The 22,269-nt window shown below is 39.2% G+C and overlaps 2 protein-coding genes across 7 annotated transcripts in view; one reads left to right on the top strand and one right to left on the bottom strand.

Moving 5' to 3' along the window:
• The window catches only part of LOC148075137 (cell surface glycoprotein MUC18-like), a 44,580-nt gene extending 23,388 nt beyond the window's left edge, over positions 1-21,192 (top strand). Inside the window, exons 2-17 of one of the 3 annotated variants that reach the window (XM_087795287.1) lie at positions 1,034-1,158; positions 1,219-1,456; positions 9,847-9,917; positions 9,998-10,085; positions 10,146-10,322; positions 11,278-11,408; positions 11,518-11,647; positions 12,489-12,601; positions 12,693-12,834; positions 13,607-13,734; positions 13,797-13,938; positions 14,104-14,187; positions 16,480-16,521; positions 16,807-16,930; positions 19,778-19,889; positions 19,964-21,192. In XM_087795287.1, the coding sequence (XP_087651413.1) occupies positions 1,034-1,158; positions 1,219-1,456; positions 9,847-9,917; positions 9,998-10,085; positions 10,146-10,322; positions 11,278-11,408; positions 11,518-11,647; positions 12,489-12,601; positions 12,693-12,834; positions 13,607-13,734; positions 13,797-13,938; positions 14,104-14,187; positions 16,480-16,521; positions 16,807-16,930; positions 19,778-19,889; positions 19,964-19,966 (1,850 nt within the window). In that variant the 3' untranslated portion in view covers positions 19,967-21,192. The remainder of the gene's footprint in view (positions 1-1,033; positions 1,159-1,218; positions 1,457-9,846; positions 9,918-9,997; positions 10,086-10,145; positions 10,323-11,277; positions 11,409-11,517; positions 11,648-12,488; positions 12,602-12,692; positions 12,835-13,606; positions 13,735-13,796; positions 13,939-14,103; positions 14,188-16,479; positions 16,522-16,806; positions 16,931-19,777; positions 19,890-19,963) is intronic. The other 2 variants (XM_087795288.1, XM_087795289.1) reach the window with 2 other exon arrangements.
• Positions 1-22,269, bottom strand: part of LOC148075136 (cell surface glycoprotein MUC18-like) — a 129,362-nt gene that overhangs the window by 98,175 nt on the left and 8,918 nt on the right. The gene's annotated exons all lie outside the window — the stretch shown is intronic.

Genomic DNA, 22,269 nt, shown 5'->3' on the forward strand with positions numbered 1-22,269 from the left:
GAAATGCAAAAATATTCGAATATTTAAACTATTTTGAGAAACAAAATACAAAAAATACAATCTTGAGAAACAAAACACAAAAATGCAATCTTGAGAAAGAAAATAGAAAAATACAATCTTGAGGAACAAAGTACAAAAATGCAATCTTGAGAAACAAAATACAAGTTAGAATCAAAATACAAAAGCACCGTCTTCAGAAACAAAGTATAAAGAAACTATCTTGAGAAACAAAGTATGAAAATACAATCTTCCTATAAAAATGTTGGTATATCACGTGACAAGTGACTTCGGTACTCTTTTGGTATAGTTTGGTGGAATAATTGTACCAAAAATATTGAATTAATATTGAATTTAAAAGGCTATGAAATGAAAAATATTTAAATATTTAAACGTTTTATAATTGAATGAATTTAGAAAAAAATAAACCAACTTCAACCTTTGTTAAAACTATTTAATTAAATTATTACAAAAATAATAATTAAATGCTTAAAAAGACAAAGTTTCAAATCATAGTTACAACAGTTGTGTTTTAATTTTTTTTTAGTACTTTTAGGTGTTATTTTGACCATTATTTTAGAAGGTAAACTTTTGCTGATCAGTTGTTGATATACCTGTTAGAGTGAATTATCCACCATTATGATAATATTATCCTACTGGATAGCTGGGACAAAGAGTGAATTTTGATTTTGTTAAATATCCTTTGTGCTATTTGTGCTATAAGTACCTTTCAAATACATTCACAGTGTTCTTCCGTCACATAAATATTATTTTTTTATTGTAATAACGTATCAAGATTTAAAAAATGTTTAATAAAAGTTTTTATTGTCTTTGACAAGGTAGTTATGTGATCGTTGATAACAGGATACAAATAATACACCTTTGCTGGTCTCATGAATTCTCTACTGCCCCCTGCTGGCCCATTGAGCTCATTGCTAACAACTGAATTACAAATGCTAAAAAAGCTACACATTTGTTTGGTAGAATACATGTAAAAACAAAGACATAAATGAGTAAAAAGATGTTTTTGTTGCAGCATGGGCTGACGTGGAGGTGACGATGGAGGACAAGGTGGAGGTCTTCATGGGCAGCAGCACTCAGATCACCTGCATGTTCACCTCAGCTGACGGTCTGGGAGGCTTGTTCATCCGGTGGTTCTACGTAAGTCCTACACACGCGTGCACAGACCATCACCGTCACTGACACCTCCAACCCGACCAGGTGACAAAATCCAAGGACAGACAAAAGATCTACGAAAAGAGCCCGACCACGGACGTCTACGATCGAGGCACGGAGTTCACGGGTCGGATCGCCGTGAACATCACCTTCTCCGGTACCAGCGGGGAGGCGGTGATGACCGTCTCTGACGTCCAGCCGAAGGACGAACGGGAGTTCATCTGTTTGGTGAAGAGTCTCACTGATGGAGTAGGAGAGGGCAGGACCATGCTCAAGGTGTTCAGTGAGTTGATGGATGGATGGATGGATGGATGGATGGATGGATGGATGATGGATGGATGGATGGATGGATGGATGGATGGATGGATGGATGGATGGATGGATGGATGATGGATGCATGGATGGATGGATGATGGATGGATGGATGGATGGATGGATGGATGGATGATGGATGGATGGATGGATGGATGGAGAGAAATGTAACTTTCAAGCAGCATCTATTTTCAAAGACAAATATCAAAGAAAAATAAATCAATCAATTCAAGACAAAATACAAAAAGACTATCTTGATAAAATACAATCTTGACATAAAAACATTCTTGAATAAAAATGAATTTCTTGGAAAAATAAAACATACAAACCAAAAATAAACATAAAACGAAAGTTACGTATGTAACTACGGTTCTATGAGTCCCGGATGACCGCCAGAGGCGGTGCTTCAAGCACTGAATGTATCCATCTCGCGCATGCGCAGTTCGAGTTTAATACCAACAAAGTCACCTGTGACCCCTGATGACCCCGGAAGGGGTATAACTTCCGGTGACATCAGAGGATCTGTTCCTGCAGATTCTGAGTGACAGAACGCTCTGGCGGTCATCCGGGACTCATAGAACCGTAGTTACATACGTAACTTTCGTTCTATTTCGTCCCTACTGACCGCCAGAGGCGGTGCTTCAAGCACTGGATGACCCATAACAACAAGGTCACAAAGAATCCCAGTAAATACCTCATTGAGGGGAAGCAACAGAGTCGGGCAACAGGACCACACCTAATGGATGAGGAGTGGTGACGTTCACCCGATAGAACCTGAAAAAAGTGCTTTGTGAGGCCCATGATGCTGCCTCACAGATGTCCTCCAGGGGTACCCCGCGTAGGGCTGCCCATGACGTAGACATCGCTCTGGTAGAGTGGCACCTCACCCCGAATGGCAGGGGGTGACCACTTCCTTTATATTCGTGGGTAATCACATCCACGATCCAGTGAGACAGTCGCTGTTTGGAAAGAGCACAGCCTTTCCTAGGGCCACCATAGCAAATGAAGAGCTGGTCCGACCGTCTTATACTTGCGGTTGCAGCTACATAGGTTCTTAGAGCCCGCACAGGGCACAGCAGTCCCAACCTGTCTTCCCCTTCCGGGGGAATAAATTGTGCCACTTGAATGGGACGGTTGAGGCTCGATAATGACAGAACCTTTGGGAGAAAAGCCATATTTGGCCAGAGGGTAACCCCTGAGCCGTCTGAGCTCCACCGCAGACATGACTCACTCAAAGACAGGGCATGTAGTTCCCCAACACGCTTCGCTGAAGCGATGGCAAGGAGAAAAGCAGTCTTAGCAGAAACCCACTTCAGCTCTGTCTGAGCCAGGGGTTCAAAGGGAGGCAGACACAAAGCGTCGAGCACCAGGTGCAAATCCTATGCTGGGGCGCGCTGTGTGCGTGGGGGGCGTAATCGCCACGCGCCCTTTAGAAAGAGGGACACCAGTCTGTGGGACCCCACTGTGTTATCATCTACCCGAGCATGTTGAGAGGAAATGGCTGCTGCGTATACCCTCAGTGTGGCAGGAGACCGGCCACTGTCCAATAGTGACTGGAGGAACTCCAGAATCTTTGGGACTGAACAGTGCACAGGGTCCTCACCCCTGTCTGAACACCATGCAGTAAACAGTTGCCACCTATTTGCATACTGCAGCCGTGTAGAAGGCGCCCTGGCGTTTAGTATAGTGTCGCAGACAGCATCTGAACACTGCGTCAGAAGCGGGTTGGGCCCTGCAGCGGCCAGACCCATAGTTGCAGGCGAAGAGGGTCGGGTTGCCAAATCTGGCCCTCTAGCTGAGACAGGAGATCGTTCCTGTCGGGGAGGCGCCATGGTGAGCTGCGGCAGAGCCTGCGCAGCAGTGGAAACCATGTTCTCCCTGGCCAGAAGGGGGCTACCAACAGCAGCCTGTGACCCTGCTGGAGGACCCTCTGCAGTGTTGAGAATATCAGAGGTATTGGGGGAAAAGCGTAGAGGAGACCTTCTGGCCAGTCGTGCGCAAGAGCATCCTGGCCCAGAGGACTGCTTTCCTCCTTCAGGGAGAACCAGAGGGGACAATGGGTCGACTCCCTTGTGGCAAACAGATCTACCTCTGCTCTGCCGAATGTGTCCCAGATATTGAGCACCACCTCTGGGTGAAGCCGCCACTCCCCCGATGGGGGCTTGCCCCGAGAGAGCAGGTCTGCGACCTGATTCCGGTCCCCGGGCAAATACATTGCTCTTATGCTGGCCAGGCGTGGAGCCGCCCACAGCAGGAGGTCCCGGGATGCTTGCAACAGCTGTGCAGACCGGGTGCCCCCCTGGTGGTTTATATGCGATACGGTCGACACATTGTCTGACCGCACAAGCACATGTCGCCCTCTCAGGAAGGGGAGAAAGTATTGCAGGGCCATATACACAGCTCGTAGCTCTAGAACATTGATGTGCTCCGAGCAGTCTCGAGCAGACCACAGCCCCTGGGCTGTACGGTTTTGCCACACTGCACCCCACCCTGAGAGGGAGGTGTCTGTTGTGATGGCCTCTCGGCGGAATGCAACCAAACCCATCTGCACGCCTTGGAGGAGAAAACCTCTCTCTCTCCATGGAGCCAGAGCAAGAAGGCAACGGTGTGAGACCTTGAGTCTCCTGTGCCGGTGCCACCTGACATCCAAATGAAAGTCGTTCAGCCACCTCTGAAGGGGGCGTAGCGACAACAGCCCCAAAGGGACCACGGTGGCGGCAGCCGTCAGTTTGCCTAGGAGTCGTAGGAACTCCACGTAATGCAACCACGTGCCCCTGCAAAAGAGGGGAAGGAGGCGTAGGATGTCGTCCACCCGCTGTGGTGAAGGCCAGGCCTTCATTGAAACTGTATCGAGAGTTATCCACATGAAAGTAAGCATCCTTCAGGTCTATTGAAGTAAACCACTCCTGCCTGGAGACAGTGCGCAGAACCTCTGCAGGGCTGAGCATGTGGAATCTCAAGACTTTCAGGAACTTGTTGACTCCCCTTAGGTCGAGGATAGGGCGGAGTCCGCCATCTCTCTTTGTAACCAGAAAATAAGTCGAGCAGACCCCTCCTGGTTGTAACAGGGGATCTATCTGCTCGATTGCACCCTTGTCCAGGAGGACGGACAACTCCTGGGTGAGGGTTTGGGCTTTTGCCGGGTCGCATATGATGGTCATCTTGACCCGGCCAATGGTTGGGGGCCGGCGTCGGAACTGAAGCTTGTACCCGTTGGTCAAGGTGGAGAGCACCCAAGGGTCCCGGGTGGAAGCAGCCCAATAGCTGAGCTGCTGTTGGGAAAAACAGCCGACGGCCGACCCCAATGCCTCAGCGCTGGGTCCCCCGGCCTCGAAAGGCTCTGGGGGTACGACGGACAGTATGTGGGGCCTGAGGTTGCCTAGAGGGCAGCCGCTCAGGGGCTCGAAAGGTCTGTGCCGCCTGCTGAGCAGGCTGTGGGCTTGGGCGCTGAGACCTGAGGTAGCCTCTGGGGTAAGCCTGTGGCTGAGAACGGCGCTGGGGGGGAGCTGAAGATCCCCTAGGTCTGCCCGGAGGAGGCCGACTCCTGCGAAGCCCGGACAGCTGCTGTTGAGTTTGTCTGGCTTGGACAGTTCGTTCAAGTGCCTCTAGCGCTGCAGGTCCAAACAGTTCCCCCGGTTCCACTGGAACACTGCGGAGGGTTCTCCTGCATGCCTCTGTCAGAGGTGATTGTGCCAGCCAAACCTGGCGGCGAGCCTGGACAAGAGTAGACATCAACCGCCCCAGCTCTCTAGACATCAGCGCGAATGCCTGCAGGGAAGCGTCGCTGAAATTATGGACGGAAGCATCCAGTGGGGTCTCCTGTATAGATGCTGATAAAGCAAGCATCAGGTGGGACATAGAATTACCTATGCGTCCCATGCGTGCCGCTGCGTCATAGGTTTTGGAGAGCAGGTCATCTGTCACCCGACACTGGGAACGAGGACACCTCACATCCGGTCTCAGCGCCTCATCAGGTGAGACAATTAACCCAGCTATTGCCGGCTCGACCGCTGGTATGCGGCCCAACCCAAACTTGGGTGCATCCTGCATGGCTGCCAGGGTCCGGGCGTCTGAGTTTGCACGAGAGAGGGCTCTAGAGTCCCTCCAGCATGCATGCAACTCCCTCAAATATTCGTTAGATGGAGGCACAGTAAAGTTGACGGGAGCTGATCCGCGTCTGAAAAAGGCACTGGCCGAAGCTGGCTGAGCCTGCGGGATATCCAACTGCAGGCGAGCCAGGGCCGTACGAATGATGGCCCCCATAGAGCCGTCTCCAGAACCGACAGTAGAGCTGTGGGCTGAAGAACGGGAGGCCGCCGCAGAGGCGTGGGAGGCTACACGCTGTGGTACCACCTCCTCTCCATATTCGGCGAACTCAGTGGCTGAAGCTGCCATGGAGATTATATGCTCCTCCTCCAAGATGGCTGGAGGAGGAGCAAGATCACCCAACTCTCTTTCACCAGTCCCAGACTTGAAGGCCAGGAAGAAGGATCTCATTTGATCAACTTCCTCCGTTAATTGGTCCACCTTGGAAGCAAGTCCGGACTCTCTAACCTTCTTCCTAGAAGTGGGGCCTCTAGTCTCAGCAGCCCGCCGTTTAGATCGGCGGGATTGAGCTGGAGTCTGCCGCTGGGCTGAGGTTAACTGCTCAGGCAACGAAACGAGGCCCAACAGTTGCTCTACCTCAGCAAGTCTGGCAGCCCTTATTCCCCGGGGCATGAAGCTGCAGTTCATGCAGGGATCTTCTGAAAGACCTTCCCTCAGATGCTCGAGACCAAGGCATGAGGGACACATATCGTGGCCATCTTCGGGCTGCAGAGAAGCCATACAGACTGAGCAGGAGTGGCCGCCAAGCATGTTAGCAACGGGCGAAGGCCACACAGAGAAAAACAACAAACGCTGGGAGCGGGGGCAAAAGCGCAGCCTTCACCAACGAGTGTTTACATATATGAGGGGAGTATACAAACGCTGGGAGCGGGTGCGAAAACATAGCCTTCACCAACGAGTGTTTACATGTATGAGAGGAGTATACAAACGCTGGGAGCGGGTGCGAAAACACAGCCTTCACCAACGAGTGTTTACATGTATGAGAGAAGTATTACAAACGCTGGGAGCGGGTGCGAAAACACAGCCTTCACCAACGAGTGTTTACACATATGGGATGAAGTAGCACAAATGCTGGGATAGGAAGCGAATACGCAGTCGTCCCCAACAAATAAAAGGAATCCACTTCGGTAGCTGAAAAGGCAGCAGTACAAATGTTGGAAGAGGGAGCGAAAACACTGCCGTGACCAACAAATGTAAGGAACCAAGAGTGAAAAAGTTGCACCGGCACTCAAGGGCAGGTTGTACTGATATATAAACAAAGAATACAAAGCCGGGAGAGGGAGCGAACACACTTCGTCACCGAAAGAAATCAAACTACAACCAATGGCGAGTACAACAGGTTGCACTGATATTCAAGATATATAATAAAGAGTACCAGTCGGGAGAGGGAGCGAACCCACTTCGTCACCGAAATAAATCAAATACAACCAATGGCGAGTACAGCAGGTTGTACTGATATTCAAAAATATATAATAAAGAGTACAAGTCGGGAGAGGGAGCGAACCCACTTCGTCACCGAAATAAATCAAATACAACCAATGGCGAGTACAGCAGGTTGTACTGATATTCAAAGATATATAATAAAGAGTACAAGTCGGGAGAGGGAGCGAACCCACTTCGTCACCGAAATAAATCAAAATACAACCAATGGCGAGCACAACAGGTTGTAATGATATTCAATGAAAAGAAAATTGGTACTCAGCCAAACGAAGACGATCTCCGGACGTTTCCACGGCGAACCGCTACAACTTCTCCGGGTCGAAAGTTCGTTGCAGTCTCTGGAGGGCGAAAGTTTCGCAGCTCCGACAGAAGTCGCGTGACTACCGGCAACGAAAGAGCTAGTCCTTGAGCTAGCTCGGTGACATGCTACTTGCGCAGCGAGAAGATGAAAAGGAACAGATCCTCTGATGTCACCGGAAGTTATACCCCTTCCGGGGTCATCAGGGGTCACAGGTGACTTTGTTGGTATTAAACTCGAACTGCGCATGCGCGAGATGGATACATTCAGTGCTTGAAGCACCGCCTCTGGCGGTCAGTAGGGACGAAATAGAACTATTATCTCAAGACACAGAATAGAAAATGCAAAAATACTATCTTGAGAAACTAGATACAAAATAGAAAAATACAAGTTGGAATCAAAATAAAATCTTGGCTAAATACAAAAATATAATCTTGGCAAACAAAATACAAAAACACAATCTTGAGAAACATAGACAAAAATACAATCTTAAATAAAAATACAATCTTGAGAAACTGAATACAAAAATACAATATTGAAAAACAAAAAATACAATACTGGCAAAATACAACTTTTGGAAACAAAATAAAAATACAAATGTTGGAAGAGGGAGCGAAAACACTGCCGTGACCAACAAATGTAAGGAACCAAGAGTGAAAAAGTTGCACCGGCACTCAAGGGCAGGTTGTACTGATATATAAACAAAGAATACCATGCCGGGAGAGGGAGCGAACACACTTCGTCACCGAAAGAAATCAAACTACAACCGTCTTGAATATAAATACAATCTTGTCCAAACTAAGTAAAATAAATAATGCAAATATTAATTAAAAAAGGACAAATAATCCAGTATATTCAAAATAAACAGACACACAAGTGATACAATAAAGTTTAAAAAGAATAGATAAAAGAATAATTCAGTAGTTTCACTGAACGAATCAAAAACCAACAGCAGAGATCTTAATTTAAAAATGACTTCAATCATCTCACTGTCAACAAAACAGACATTCATCGTCCCTCAATCCATCTGCTTCTAGAAATCTTTCCTTCTAAGTGGTCCAATTGCCGCAGTAACGCTGGTGTCGTGCCCTCGAAGGCATCTGCAGCATTTGTTCTAAATATAGTGACAGACGCACACAGAGGTTCCAAACTTCACTTTTCTGAACGGCTTCCAGACTCTGCAGCAGCTGAGCTCGTGTGACTTGTTGATCGCTCGACTTCTGCTTCTGCATTTCATTTCTTAAAGACGATGATACACTGTACTTTATTTTTAAAGGTTGAATTATGAAGGAACAAAGTTCTTTATTGTACACAGCAACTCTGTTCTTTTGGTTTCCTAATGTTAAATATTGTATATATATACAGTATAAAATGTATGTTCAAGTGCAATGAAATATACCCTGTATTTAATAGATATAAAATAAGAATTATATCTATATTATCAGCCCTTTTTTTAACAATTTTAAGTCATAAAATCCACCTGAACCTTTTCTCTTATACCCCTTTTTCTTCTAGTTTTATTTATTGTATATTTTATACCCATTTTCATACGTTTAGTTTTTTTTGCACACGTTACAATTTAATTAAATAAATTGTCCTTGTTAACTCTGTTACAAACAGATCATTTATAATATAAATCACAGATAAATTATATATAACATATGAACTTAAAATACAAAAATAATATCTTGATACAAAATTTATAAAAAAAAAAAAAAAATACATCTTGACATAAAAAACATTCTTGAATGAAAATGAAATCTTGAAAAAATAAAACATATAAAACCAAAAACATAAGGAAAAATATAATTTTTAGACACACAATACAAAATTCTGTACCAAAATATAATCTTGAGAAACAAAATACAAAAATAATACCTTGATAAAAAACAACGTTCAATAAAAAGATTAAAAATACAATCTTGACATAAAAAAGCTTTTTGAATGAAAATGAAATCTTGAAAAAATGAAACGTATAAAACAAAAAAGATAAAGAAAAATGTAATTTTTAGACACACAATACAAAATCTGTACAAAAATATATAATCTTGAGAAACAAAAGACAAAAATACTACCTTGATAAAAAACGAAATTTAATAAATAATATTAAAAAAAACATTCTTGAATGAAAATGAAATCCTGGAAAAATAAAAAATACAAAACAAAAATATAATTTTTAATCTACTATTTATTTGACTAAATTCTCCTTGTTTACTCTGTTACAAACAGATCATTTATCATCATATATCAATGACAGATCAATTATATGTTGCCATGTCAACATAATGTTCATCGGCTGTGATTGGTCGACTGGGCGGCAAAGCATTACGAGAGCTTGTCAGTTAAACGATAGTGTTGTCAATGTTTAAATACAGTTTGTTTATTTTTATTTTAAAAATAAACCTGGGACCACTGTATGCAGAGAAGCAGATGGAGTGCAGTGATGCTCCCCCCATGATGCAACACTAATAGACTCAGGGACTCATTCATTCCTCGACTTTTGTGTTGTCCTGCAGAAACACCACAAAACCCCACCTTTGAAGCCGTTCCAAATGGAGTCTTCGTCAGCGACTCCGACCCGTCTAAGGTGAACAACGTTTATTTTAGCTAATTTAAAATACGCACAAAGTCGAAGTCGGGACGAGGGAATGACTTTTCTCCGCACAGATCGGAACCTGTGAAGTGAAAGACGGCTACCCGGAGCCACAGGTCACCTGGTACAAGAACCTCCATCCTCTCCGTGACGGCCATGATGGTGAGCAAAAACTAGAGTCTTCACAGCCCGAGCAAACGTCTGAAACCTGTTCCTCTCCAGGTGTGAGTGTGATTCCCAGAGTCACGGTGGATAAAGAGCTCTTCTCTGTGACCAGTGAGCTGCACATGGTGGTGAAGAAGGAGGACAAAGATGCTCTGTTCTACTGCGAGGTCATGTATGAAACTCCTGGAGGAACCATGATGCAAGAGACCAAACCCACCAAGATCACCGTGTACTGTGAGTGTCAAACTTCTTCATCCGGGGTCCATGGTTTTTATTGGTCTGTTTCTTAACAAAAGTGTTTTTCAATTATATTTGTGGGAATTTTGTTAATTTTGTTTAATAACATGTTTGTCAAGTCAAAGTCAAGTTCAACAATTGTATTCATACGTGTTTCTTGTACTTGTGCAGGGTCTAAAATGTAAAATGTTACACAATTTCTTCGTAGTATTACTCCGCCAGGTCTATTACTCGCAATATAATACCACAGAGCAACAGAGTAATACTACGAAGCCTCACGATGTAATACTATGGAGCCTTGAGAAGTAACACTACAAAGTGTTGTGATGTAATTTCATGTAGCCTTGAAAAGTAATACTACGAAACCTTGTGATGTAATACTATGGAGCCTTGAGAATTAATACTATGAAGCCGCAAGATGTAATACTATGGAGCCTTAAGAAGTAATACTATAAAGTGTTGTGATGTAATTCCATGTAGCCTTGAAAAGTAATACTACGAAGCCTTGTGATGTAATACTATGGAGCCTTAAGAAGTAATACTACAAAGCCTTTAGATGTAAAACTATGGGTCCTCAAGGAGTAATACTATCAGGCCCTACAATGCAATACTATGGAGCCTTGAGAAGTAATTCTATGAAGCCTTGTGATATAATACTACAGAGCCTTGAGAAGTAATACTACGGTAAACAAAGGTGTAATTTATCTGTTTTGTTGGCTATAATTTATTTATAGTGGCTCCACAAGAATAGATATTTTTGTGTGATAACTACTGGAAAGGCTTCGCTTTAATAGGATTAGAAGGTGTTTGAATGCAGACAGAAACCTCTAGTGGTTATATAGCACAACTGCATGTAACTTCAATTACAAGCCTCAACTTCACCTGTAGAAAAATCGGTAAATGTGTGTCCGAGTTATAATACTTTAAGGACATATTTTCGTTGTTCTTGCAGACCCCTCGACTTCTGTCAGGGTGTGGGTGGAGTCTCCGAAAGGTTTGATCAAAGAAGGAGACTCGCTTGAAGTTCTGTGCCAGGGTGACGGACATGATCCGTCTGAGGCGGTCACTGTCACACACGACATGGTATGAATAGAAATAAAATAATATCCATGAATATTGTTATAATGTTGACAGGGAAACTGAAATGATCAATTATGGCAAGTGACTCTTTCATTGTCTTCTTGTGTCGTAGGTCTCTGTTGATTCCAACACTCTTGTGGTGAATAACGTGACTCGCCTGAACAGTGGAGTTTACGAGTGCATCTCTTTGAATACAAACACCTTCGAGGAGATCAAGGGGAACACAACCGTGTTCGTCAACTGTATGTACTTTTTGAATATTCATTCAAATGGAGAAATTAGAGTCTGCTTAAAGATCTTTATCACAAAAATCCATCCCATAGTTTATTGTGTGTTTATCATAGTGTGTTATTTTTGTTAAAACATTTTTACATTTTTAATACTGTAATATTAAGTAAGTAAGTAAGAAGGTAATTTGTGTTTATATAGCGCTTTTCCAGACCAGGGTCACAAAGCGCTTAAACAATCAAAACAATACATATATTTTAAATGATATTCACATTAATCAACTAAATTGCAAAAAGTACGCAAAAGTGAAACTTATATCAGGAAAAATTAATGTAAATAGTTTTTTTTATGTTTCATTTATTTTAATTAATTTAAGAGATTAGCATTTTGAAATATAAAGAGATTTGTATAAAAAACACAAACAGGAAATGAAAATATGATTTAAGTAACAATCGTGTTTTGGTTTATGCTTGTAATTCTTTTTTTTTTTTAAATCTATCTTTTTCTATATCTTTTCGTTTGTCGTACAGTAGAATTTTGGCTAATAGCGACGTTAGCACAGTAGCATTTAAGCTCATAGCGACGTTAGCATTAGCATAGCGTGTAGCTCAGTGTTCTAACAGAAGTATTGTTCGTATTGTTAGAGTAAAAAGAAAAGTTAACAATAAATTAATTAATAAAGATGAATGAAGACAGGTTATAGAATTATAATTAAAAAACAAACCACAAATTTATTCTTGTTTTTTCTTCAGATGTTTTTCTCACATGTATAACAAGTTATTTACTTAAAAAAAAACAATTTTCAGCAGCTTTAAGTATCAGCAACGCTACAATAAATATTTCTTTGGCCTGCAGACTTGGATCCAGCTGTGGTGGAAGCTAAAGCTGCAACTGTGGTTCAAGGAGAAAAGCTGGAAGTGACTTGTAACGCCCTGTCGTCCCTGCAGACTCTCGCCACCTGGTTCAAGGTTAGAAAAACGTTCCCCCATCAAAAGAATAGCTCTGTTAATGTGGACAAAATATGCATTTTTAACTAGTTCATGTGAATTTTTGTGACAGGATGGGAAGAAGATTTCCGAGGGTCACAAACTGATGCTGACGGTCATGAACTTTGACGAAGCCGGAACGTACGTGTGCGTCGTGACCGTCCCTGAGATCGATGACATGCAAACGAGTGGAGAGGTCGAAGTTCACGTGTTAGGTGAAAATGTTACTTTAGTGATTTACACGCAAGCTTTGTCCAGAAATACTTTTGAATATGTAAAATATAACATTTCAAATTTTTGTATTGAAATGTTTTTAAAAGCATTTTATTTTGTATTTTTTAATAACTGAATACAACAGGTTCTGTAATGAAAAGTAGATTTTTTTTTTAATAATTTAATTTTATAATTTCTATATTGATAGGTTGAGTTTTTTTTTTTTTCAATTGAATCGAAAGATTTAAACATTTTCAAAATAAATTATAATTATTATTTTTTACACATAGATTTTGACATATTTGTTTCAATAATTCAAAAATACATTTTCTAAATTTATTTATTTTTTTTTCATTTTAAACCTTTTTAAATTCTATTTAATGGTTCAATAGTGTCACCAGACATTACCAAAGGAGTACCGAGGACACGATCAAGATGCTTGGAACTCTGGGTATTGTCAAATAAAAATAATTAAATTATTTTGATAATGCTCACAAATTTTACTTTCCAATAAAAAAAAATAATTCAACATTATAATATTGAAGTGAAAAAAAAATTGTTCAAAAATCATTAAATAATAATAATAATAAACAAAAAAATAATAAAAATAATAAGAATATATTGATGGCACTGAAATACTGACGTCACTTGTGTGCAAAAATAAAAACTTGACGCAGCCTCATCCAAAAATACCTAATAATAACAAAAATGAAAAGAATAACAAAAGTGTTTGATGGCACTAAACTGCTAACATAATAATATGTTCGTGTCCAGGTCCACCACAGATCCTGACAGCTCCCAACACAGAACTCTCGGAGTACTTCGAGAGCACCGTCGACCTGAACTGTGACGTCCGAGGTTTCCCCGATCCCAGCATCGGCTGGCACACCCCCGACGGGAAGGTAAAAGTCCGAAGCCCCCTCTCGCTCGGAATCCTTCTCAAACTCGTGCGTTCGTGCCGCAGGTGCTGAAGCCCAACTATCCAACGAAAACCGAGGACGGCCTCCGCAGCGTCCTGACTCTCAAGGTCACCTCCGACATCACGGCGGTGTGTAACATCAGCAACGAGTACGGCAGCAGCGCCATCACCTACAACATCAAAACCAGTGAGTGACCCCGCCTTCGTGACACCCCCTCCTCGCCCTCTTGTTCGAGTCTCGACTTGTTGTTGTGTTGTGTTGTCAAGTTGTGTGTGTGTCCCTGTGGTTCCCTTCTCCTGATGTGTTAACAGGCAGTCGCCTCCCGTCTGTTCCGTCTTGACCTGTTTTCAGTTACACACATCACATCAGCCGCCACTATTAGGACCCCCACTGTCCCCACTGTTCCTACTGTCCCCACTGTCCCCTCTGTCACAGGTAAGACCCCCCTGAAACCACAAACTCCAACCATGACCTTTTCGAATTTTACGCCGTTGATTTTTGGTGTTTAAAATAAAATAAAAAATATATATAATTCATTTATTTTTTAAACAATTTTTGTTCATTTTTGTTTTGCAATCAAACATCCGACCACTAGATGGCAGCAGTCATTATGTCCTCTACAACTAAAGGTTTTTTTTTTGTCTTTAAATATGCTTCAATTTTATCATTTTAAAATCTTGTGAGATCCCGGCGATGACCGAGAATCTTCACATCCGACATCATTCTCATCATTTGTTTTTAAATATTTTAATTTTAACTTTCTTTTACTCTGTTTATTTATTTTTATTTTTGGTACTTAAATACACAAGTAATTCGAGTAAAAATACTCGAGGCACAGAAAGTACTTGGATACAAAATGAATCGATTAAAAATACTCAAGTCATAAATTGCTTGCATAAAGAAAGTAACCGACTAATATACTCAAGTACAAAAAGTACTTGAATAAAGAAAGTAACCGACTAAATAAATCCATGTACAAAAAGTACTTGAATACAAATAGTAACTGACTAATATACTCATGTACAAAAAGTACTTGGATAAAAAAAAGTAACCAAGTATATTTAGTCGGTTACTTTTTGTTTTCAATTACTTTTTGTACATGAGTATATTTAGTCGGTTACTTTCTTTATCCGAGTACTTTTTGTACATGAGTATATCTAGTCGGTTACTTTCTTTATCCGAGTACTTTTTGTACATGGGTATATCTAGTCGGTTACTTTCTTTATCCGAGTACTTTTTGTACATGAGTATATCTAGTCGGTTACTTTTTTTTATCCAAGTACCTTTTGTACACAAGTATATTTAGTCAGTTACTTTTCATATCCTAGTACTTTTTGTACATAAGTATATTTAGTTGGTTACTTTTTTTATCCAATTACTTTTTGTAGACAACTAAATATACTCATGTACAAAAAGTACTGGGATAAGAAAAGTAACCGACTAAATATACTTGTGTAAAAAAAGTAATTGGATAAAAAAAGTAACCGACTTATATACTCATGTACTAAAAGTAGTTGGATGAAAATTGAATTACGTGAAAATACTCAAGTACAAAAGTAAATTGATAAAAACATAATCTAGACAAATTACTTATTTAAAAAAACAGGTGTTTTTTAATTTAAAAATGTTTTACAGTAAATGCATCATCGTCACAGACTCTCAGAACTTTTCTCCTCGATGGATTCGATATTTGAAATTTCCTCCTGCAGGAGCATCAATGTTTACAGTGAGCCTTGAGTGCGTCAGCTGACGCTTCACAGTCGGTCTTCTGACTCCCATTAGCAGCAGTTTCCTCTCCCGTCTTCTGCCAGGAAATGAGCCTGAGAAGAAAACTGTTCTGCCTTTTTTTTGTTCCTTGCAAACTGTCACTTAAATATGATGGAGTGATGCAGGGAAACGGCGACTGGCGACTGGTCGTCCGGATTAGGAAGGATGTTTAGCTGCGAGGCTTTGATAAGAAATTTGGGAATGGAACCTTCTGTATGGAAGAATATCAGAGCCATCGGAATATTGAATAATTTAATTTTAACTTCTTTTTTTTTTTTAAAGCAAATGCTGTTGGTTTTATTAAGCACTGATTAAAAAAAAAAAAAAAAAGTATAATGGAATTCAGTTATTTTTTGTGACCAATCAAGTAGCTCGGTACTCGTTTAGTTTTGTCTGAAGGAACTAATTTATCTTCAATAATACAAAATGTTATATTAAATTGAAAAAGCCTACAAATAAAAAAATGTTTAATGTATTCAATTTATTTTTAATTATTTAAACAAGAATATAAAACTGTTTTTTTTTTTTAATTAATCAATAAATTAAATTAAATGTTTTTTGTTTTTTTTAATTAATCATTAAATTAAATTAAATGTTATTTATCTTTATCTTTAGACTTAGATTGTTTCATCTTGTTCTTTCTCTTTATTTTGATGTATTTTCTGTGGCTATTGGAAAAAATCAATTTCCCAAAGGAGACCTCTTGAGGGATCAAAAAAGTTTACCTTACCTTACCTTACCTTAAACAAAAATACATATAGTGACTCAAAAATACATCACTATGAAAAGTTTCAACATTTGAAACTATTCAATATTACTTATTACACATCTTTACACTTCTTTGCCTCTAGAGAGCGTTTCAGAAAATGATTTTAAACGTCGTTAAAAGACAAGAACCTACAGAATAAAAACTTTAAATGTCACACAGAGCCTCTGATCAATGTGCTCATGTTCTCTCAGTCAAAGCTGTGTCCGAAATCCCGCCGAAGAAAATCCACAAAGGTTTGTATATACGACCCATCTCTCCAGCTCAAGGCTTTGGCTCCACTTCTGCTCCACGGGAATTGCGCGGCAATTCCTCGTACCTTCACAGGTGATGAACCCCAAAATATCAATGGAAGATTGAGGCGTTCATCACCTCCTCTGTGCATGTGGCTGGACTCACACGACTCTCGTCCTCCTCTAGACTCTCACGCTTCTTCTCTCAGGGCACGCTTCACTCCTCCTCCGCCACCTCCTCCCACCTCCTCCCGCCTCCTCCGTTCATTCCTTGTGTTTCTTCCACAGAGAGCAACGGCTTCGTCATCGCCATCATCATCATCTTCCTCCTGCTGTTGGCCATCCTGGGCAGCGTGCTCTACTTCCTCTACAAGAAGGGCAGGATCTGCGGGCGCTCTGGGAAACAAGACCTGTGAGTGTTTCCACCTCCTGATCGTGACCCTGAGACCAGGAACTTGCAACAATTAAGGAAAATAATTCTTATTTGTTCCTTATAATAATGAAAAAAAAAAAAAAAAACTCAATTTATTTTCTCCACCTTAAACTTATCATTACATGAAAAAAGTTCCTTAAAAATACATGAATTACTTTGCTCATTCATAATAGGTGATTTTTAAATCACATTTTCTTTTTATATATCTAAATTTGACTTTTTAATTAAAAACACAAACAGGAAACAAAATAAGGAGGATTTGAAATTGTTGTTGCAGATTTTCTTGGATATTTATTATAAAATCTTACTTAATTCCCAAGTATTTGACATAATGTCAAATTATTTGGACACTTAACAGTCTTTTTAAACACTTATTGTCAAGCACTACCAGCATTTTGTTGTCTCAGGGTCAAGGTGACCTGAAGGCCCAAAAACAAATGTGTTTGATGTATCCCTTGTGTTGTCTCTGGGTCAAGGTCAACTCCACCACTGCATATGTATTTCTGGAAGCCAGGGAGGTCCTTGACCCAGAGACAACACAAGGGATACCACAAACACATTTTTTGGGGGGCCTTCGGGTCACTTTCACCCAGAGACGACACATTGGATACCACAAACATGTTTGTTTTTGGGCCTTCTGGTCACCTTGACCCAGAGACAACACAAGGGATACCACAAACACATTTTTTGGGGGGCCTTCGGGTCACTTTCACCCAGAGACAACACAAGGGATACCACAAACACATTTGTTTTTGGGCCTTCTGGTCACCTTGACCCAGAGACGACACAAGGGGATACCACAAACATGTTTGTTTTTGACCCTAAGGGTCACCTTGACCCATAGACAACACAAGGGATACCACAAACACATTTGTTTTTGGGCCTTCTGGTTACCATGACCCAGAGACAACACAAGGGATACCACAAGGGCTTAGTCTAGTTTAACTCCTTGTTATGATGCTATTAAGGTGAATATAAACAATAAACAAGGTGCGAGTTATTACTTTATAATGGTTAATAAGTAGCTCATTTGCTTTTAAAACATATATAAATAAGTTACTTAAACTTGTTAATATTGTCCTATTTTAAAGTGTTACCAGAATATTTTGTAGTTTTCTATAATATCTATGGTTGTATTTTCAAATCATTATTTCCATTTAAGGACAGGAAATAAGGATTTCAGGTTCTCGTACCAAAATATGAGAATATTGTTTTTTATATTTTCTTTAATTTAATAAATGTGGGAAGTTTGTTTGGTCTTTGTGTTCAAGAATTTCTGTTGTTTTGAATTTTTAACCTAAATTTAGGTCGACTCTGACATGAAATTTGACTCTTAATCGTATTATTTTGACAACTTTAATTTCATATTATGACATTTTCTACCTTGACTTCTCATTTATTTACGTCTTATGCCCTTATTTAGACGGTGAGGTCTTGGAGCAGTGAGCTTTGTTTCAATGTGCTTTTATTTAAAATGGTCCAGCGAGTTGAAATAGTTCGGAACCAGTTTTCAGTTTTCGGAAGTTTGCTTTTTATTTTTATTTTTTTATTTTTTATTTTTTTTAAATTTATCTTATTTCAATTGTTGTTTCCTCATTTATTCCAAAATATTATTCACAAGTTTTTCTCATTTCAACATTTATTTCCTCTCGTCTTAATATATATTTTTGTTTGCTTTAATACTTGCTCTAATCCTTCATAATCTTTCACATTTTCATCGTTATATTTTACCATGTTAACTTGCTGTTTCTACCTTATATATTATCTCATGTTTCCACGTGTATCAGTTTTTTTTTTACACAACTTTTAGTGTGAAATAGATGTTTTAATTTATAACATACCATAGTTATAGACAATATACATTTAATTTATAATTACCCATAATGGATTCCAAATGAATTGATCTATATATATATATATATATATAAATTATATTTCTACACACTTTAATTTAAAATACTAAATATGTAGTCGTTTCCACATTTATTAAAACTTTTTTTTAATACAGATTTTACAATAATTTTCTATTATACGTTGCCATTTATTTAGTTTAGTTTTATGTTTTTAGTTCCGTTTATTTAGTCTCTCATGCATTTATTTTAATTGTTCCACATTTATTCTTTGCTAATAGAAGTAAAACAGTTTTTAAAGATTGTCTTGAGCACAAACAGACGAATATATATATTTATTTTTAGTTCAACACCGTAGAAAACTGACCAGAACCTATTGTAACAGTTTAATGTTGTTTCTAAACAAGAAGGATCTGTCTCACCTGCAGTTGATTCAGAACTCTGCAGCCAGAATTCTGACCCGCTCTAGTAGAAGAACTCACATTTCTCCGGTCCTTAAAACTCTTCACTGGCTTCCAGTTTCTTTCAGGATCAATTTTAAAATTCTGGTTCTTACTTTTAGATCTATTCATGGTCAGACCTTCCATCACTGATCTGATCCAGACTTACACCTCAGCTCAGGCTCTGAGGTCTGTGGATCAGAATCTACTAATGGTTCCTGAACACGGTTCAGGACCAGAGGAGAGAAATCCTTCCAGGCTGTTGCTCCTAAGCTTTGGAACGATCTCTCTCTGTGTTTGATGATCTACTGACTCCTTCAAGAAACATCTTAAGACATTTTATTTGTGCTTTTCCCTTATTTTCTGGGACTCATGTGTTTGTCTTATGTTGTCTTGATGTTTTAAAGTATATATTTTAACCGTGTATTGTTTTTGATTGTTCAAGCGCTTTGTGACCCTGGTCTAGAAAGGTGCTTTAAAAATAACTATTAGTTACTTACTTACTTTGGCATTGAGTTTTGTATATATCGCTGCAGCACCAAAGACAAATCCAGCAAGGACAACATCGTGGTAGAAATGAAGAGCGACAACACGGAGGAAGCCATTCTCCTCGGGGTCAACGGAGAGAAACTATCGCCCAGCGAGCAGGTTAGACCCTCACCATCACTCCTCCGAGCTCCTCCTCCTCCTCCTCCCGCTGACCCTCTTTCTCCCCTCATCAGTGATCCGGACCGACCTGCCGATGATGCCTTCAAGCTTCTGCCGAAGTCAAGCTTCAGACCCGAAACAGAACCTCGAGCCTGGAGAACTGCTGATCTCAACACTCACCGTCGGACTGCTTTTTTCTTTCCTATGCAAGTGAACGACGGCTCAGGCGGCACCGAAAAGAGTTTGCTCTTTGTCTTCTGTATATATGATCAACTCCGTGTATATATTTTATTTAAAACTGATGGGGGAAAAAAAATCACACAAAAATAGCTTTTTATTTTTTCTTAGGTTAACAGAGAGTTTGGGTGGATGTTGTTTATCGTTTGAGTTTTTTCTGTTCCAGTCCAGACACTGAACTTACGCTTCACTTTTTTAATTTTCTAATGGCCATAAATCTGTCGACACCGTGTGAATACGAAAGACAATATTTTTTCAAGTCGCCACTATTTAGCCTGAGCAGTATTACATATTTTTGTATTTGAAATCCATCTGGAATATGTTATGTTACACCCCCCCCCTCCCCCCCAAAAAAAACAACAACTAAAGAATGATATTTTTGTGTTGAGAGATATGAGATGGATCATGATGACATATTTACTGTAAGATAAGTTTTATGTTTTAACTTTATTTCACATCTAAACAAAACCAATCAGTTCAACTATGACATCAAATGTGTCTGAATTATAACGCAATATGCCAAAGAAACACACAATTAAAAATGTATTTTCATTTTGCAGAGTTTACCAAAAATAAAATCCTTTATTGTTAATCAGCATGATATGTAAATGTGACACCAAATAGAATTTCCTCTGTGAATCTTTTATTTTAACGTTTAATGCACTGATTTGTTTGTGTTTTCCCGTGTATGACTGAACTAATGCTCTTATTTCCTGGAGGACGACAGATTTTTGTTCTGTTCACAGTATGAAGTCGCTTCCTGAAGATCTGTTGGTGTGAATATTTACTTGAAATTTTTTGAATTTTTTGTTTTTGAGTGTGAAGATCAGATTAAGGTGCCTTGTTGTCGTCCCTAAATTTGAACACCACGTGTTTGTGGAGCGTGAAAAGAGGAACTTTGGCGCCACCTAATGGCCTTTTTTTTTTTTTTTAAATATGTTGATTCACTTTTCTTTGTCCCGGCATTCTTTTGATGTTACTCTTTAAATTGCGATTTTAAATTTCCTTCCTGTCACCAAAAGGGTTTGTAGTTAAAAAATAAATTGGAAATAAAAGATCAACTCGTTGTGTCTGCGCTTGTGCACTTTTTAACTCTCGCGATATTTAGGCGAGTGGGATTTCGTCGTGAGTTTGGTTTAGGAAATTGAAAGTCGCTTTTCCAGCATAATCCACACCAAAGGTGAGTGTTTGAAGTTATTTGTTTCAATATATATATAAAATAATCATGTTTAATTTGTTTTGTTTGTTCATTAAACTAGAAGTTAATGTTCCTTTACTTGTGGAAAGTTGGTTGTTCAACTAGCTTACATTTTTTAAATATATTATATGATATAACACAGAAAAATATGAACTTTCCAAAAGAAAATGTTTTTTTTTCTGATTGCATGGTCAATTTAATGACCAATTTCTCATGTTGACAAAATGTATAGGTTTTTTTTTAGTTTTTAACCTTTACTTAAAATTGTTTACCTAAAACTTAAAATGAAAACTTAAAATGATATTCAAGTAATGTTCATACTTGCGAATTTATCCTTTATTTATATTTCATGACCTTTTTTTCACATTTTAATTTAATTATTTAATTATTAATCATTTTATTTATATAAGTTAATTGTATACGAGTACTTTTTGTGCTTGAGTTATTTAACTCAATTGCTTTTTATCCAAATCATTTTTGTATTGGATATTTTTAATGATTAATATTTTATCAGTACTTTTGTACTTGGGTTTCTTTTTTAAAACATTTAAGATAGTTTAAAAAATATATAAAATAAAATATGGGATCACCCAGAAAATGTTGTGTTTTCCATGAAAAGTCACACTTATTTACCACCATGAGTTGTAAAATGAATAGAAAATATAGTCAAGACATTGACAAGGTTAGAAATAATGATTTTTATTTGAAATAATATTTTTTTTCCTTCAAACTTTGCTTTTGTCAAAGAATCCTCCATTTGCAGCAATTACAGTATTGCAGACCTTGGGCATTCTAGCTGTTAATTTGTTGAGGTAATCAGGAGAAATAAAAAACAGTGTATATATTTATTATATTATCATATTTTTTTATATATCTTTTTTTTTCTAACTGTTTATTAATTTTAACTAAATAAACTTAAATGTTTGTTGAAATTTGTTTCCCCCC

This window comes from Callionymus lyra, chromosome 7, assembly GCF_982586985.1.
Source record: "Callionymus lyra chromosome 7, fCalLyr1.hap1.1, whole genome shotgun sequence".
NCBI lineage: Eukaryota > Metazoa > Chordata > Actinopteri > Syngnathiformes > Callionymidae > Callionymus > Callionymus lyra.